Here is a 2,090-nt window from a genome sequence, read left to right as displayed (position 1 = left end):
GTTTAGTGATTGACAGGGTGTGTCCTAAACCCACGCCTCCAGGATAGGTAACATTAGTGGTCTACTTTTACTGAGGGGAGATCAGAAAGGATAACATCAGAGTGACTGGATTCAAATCCCATCCACCCTGTGCTCAGCCACTGGGTAACTTTACACAATAACTGTGTGAGCCTNGGGGGCATTTTGGGTATACAAAGGAGATGAGAGAGTGGTCAGTGCTTCTGAGAGCTAAAAAGAGTTATTGACCACATATCTCAGACTCCTTCCTGACTGGTAATACCACTGTCATTATCACTATGTGGCAGCAAACAGTGACTACGGTAGCATTTGGCCAAGGTCCTGCCTGGCTGGTCTCACCTGCACAGTGACCACCAAGATCTTGACCACCTGCAGCATCAGCTTGCAGGGCTTGCGGCCTTTGGCCCGGAACTTGTCACATGGGCTCATAAAGAAGTACTTGAGGCGGCGGCGGAGGTCTTCCTCTTCTGGGGGGGTTGTTGGGGCTGGTGAGGTCCCCACCTGGGTCCCATACCCAGGATTGGGGGTCAGCAGCCGCTCGGTCTCTAAAAGGATGGGAAAGGAGAGTAGATCAGGGATGGCCAACGCCCTCTGCTTCCTTCACCAGCAAGCCTCCACCAACTTTACAGGAAAGGAGAAATGTAGAAGAAAAACCGTAGTGTGTTTGCCGCCAAGCCTGACAACCTGAGCTTGATCCTCTGAACCCACATGGCAGAGGGAGAGAACTTCAGGTGCACATGTGCNCGTGCAATGAGTAAGTGTAATAAAAAGTATTTTGAAAAAAATAAAAAATAAAAAACCAGGGCCAGGATGTAGCTCAGTTGGTAGAGTGTTTGCCTAGAATGTACAAAGCCCCGAGTCTAATCCCAACATGTAAAAAAAAAAAAAAAAAGAGAGAGAGAGAGAAAGAAAGGAAGGAAGGAAGGAAAAGGGAAGGAACGTGACTGTCCCTAGGTATGGTGGAGGAGAATGTTTATTACAGATATGTGGGAGAGCATAGCCAAAGGCAGGGACATCTGGGAGAGTCCAGAGTGGACAGTATCTTTGCCATGTGAGGAGAGGTAGAGGGGGAGGGGAAAAGGAGGCAGAGAAGGGAACCAGGTACAGGAGCCAGAAGGCCTAAGAGAAAGTAGATGAAGGGTCCAGATAACCAAAATGGTTGGATTATATAGGGAAGGGCAGCNCAGACCCTGCTGGAGAGTTAAAGGAAAGTCCTGTAACAGGTAGGGGCTGAGGGCTGAACCTGGAAGCCAATATTTGCTTTGANATGTCCAACAGGCACTTCAGCCATTTGCCCCAAGTTTGAAGTTAACAGTTGGCAGTAAGGTGGCTCAGAGGGTAGAGATGTTTGCTACCAAGCCTGACAATCTCAGTTGAGTTTCCTCGCTGAGCCTCAACCTCATCTTCCAAATGAAGCACCCATCATCCTCCACAAGCTAAGAACTCAATACTCAGAAAGCTTTTATCACAGAGCCTGGATCAAGGCTAGCCAAAAAAAAAAAAAAATCCACCGGTCCTCTTGTGGGAGAAGGACCAGCTGGGCTGGCTGGCTGGCTGGCTCCTTGGAGGGTTTGGCAAAGCCCCCACACTTACCCAAACTCCAGTCTACAGGTAATTAGCACAGAGCAGGGCCCAAATTCCAGTGTATTCCAGGACAAATCCCCCAAGAATAACCTTTGAACTCATTAGAAACTGGCATTAACAATAATAAAGGCTGATATAATGACTCGTGTCTGTAAATCTGGCATTCAAGAGGTAGAAGTTCAAGGCTTGCCTGAACTACATTAGCAAAACACAGGCCACACTGGTTAGAGCCTGATCCAGAATAACCCCCAACACGGGCTAGCAAGGTGGATCCGTAAAGGTAAAGGTGCTCGTCGCCAAACCTGACNCCCTGGGTTCAATCCCTGGGACCCACACGGTAGGAGGAGAGGACAAACTCCTATAGGTTGTCCTCCCCAGTCAACCCTGCAGGGAGTCAAGTTCTGGGAATCCCACTGCCAAAAGCCAAATTCCAGAATCGGTCCACCTCCCTCAATTCGTCCAGAAAGTGGAAATTAAAACCATCCACC

The 2,090-nt window shown here is 48.8% G+C and overlaps 1 protein-coding gene across 1 annotated transcript in view; it reads right to left on the bottom strand.

Moving 5' to 3' along the window:
* The window catches only part of Mcoln1 (mucolipin 1), an 11,461-nt gene that overhangs the window by 7,066 nt on the left and 2,305 nt on the right, over positions 1-2,090 (bottom strand). Inside the window, exon 2 of the mRNA XM_029532066.1 lies at positions 320-563. Within this exon, the coding sequence (XP_029387926.1) occupies positions 320-563 (244 nt within the window). The remainder of the gene's footprint in view (positions 1-319; positions 564-2,090) is intronic.

Source organism: Mus pahari, chromosome 19, assembly GCF_900095145.1.
Source record: "Mus pahari chromosome 19, PAHARI_EIJ_v1.1, whole genome shotgun sequence".
NCBI lineage: Eukaryota > Metazoa > Chordata > Mammalia > Rodentia > Muridae > Mus > Mus pahari.
This window is presented reverse-complemented; position numbering and strand designations above follow the sequence as displayed.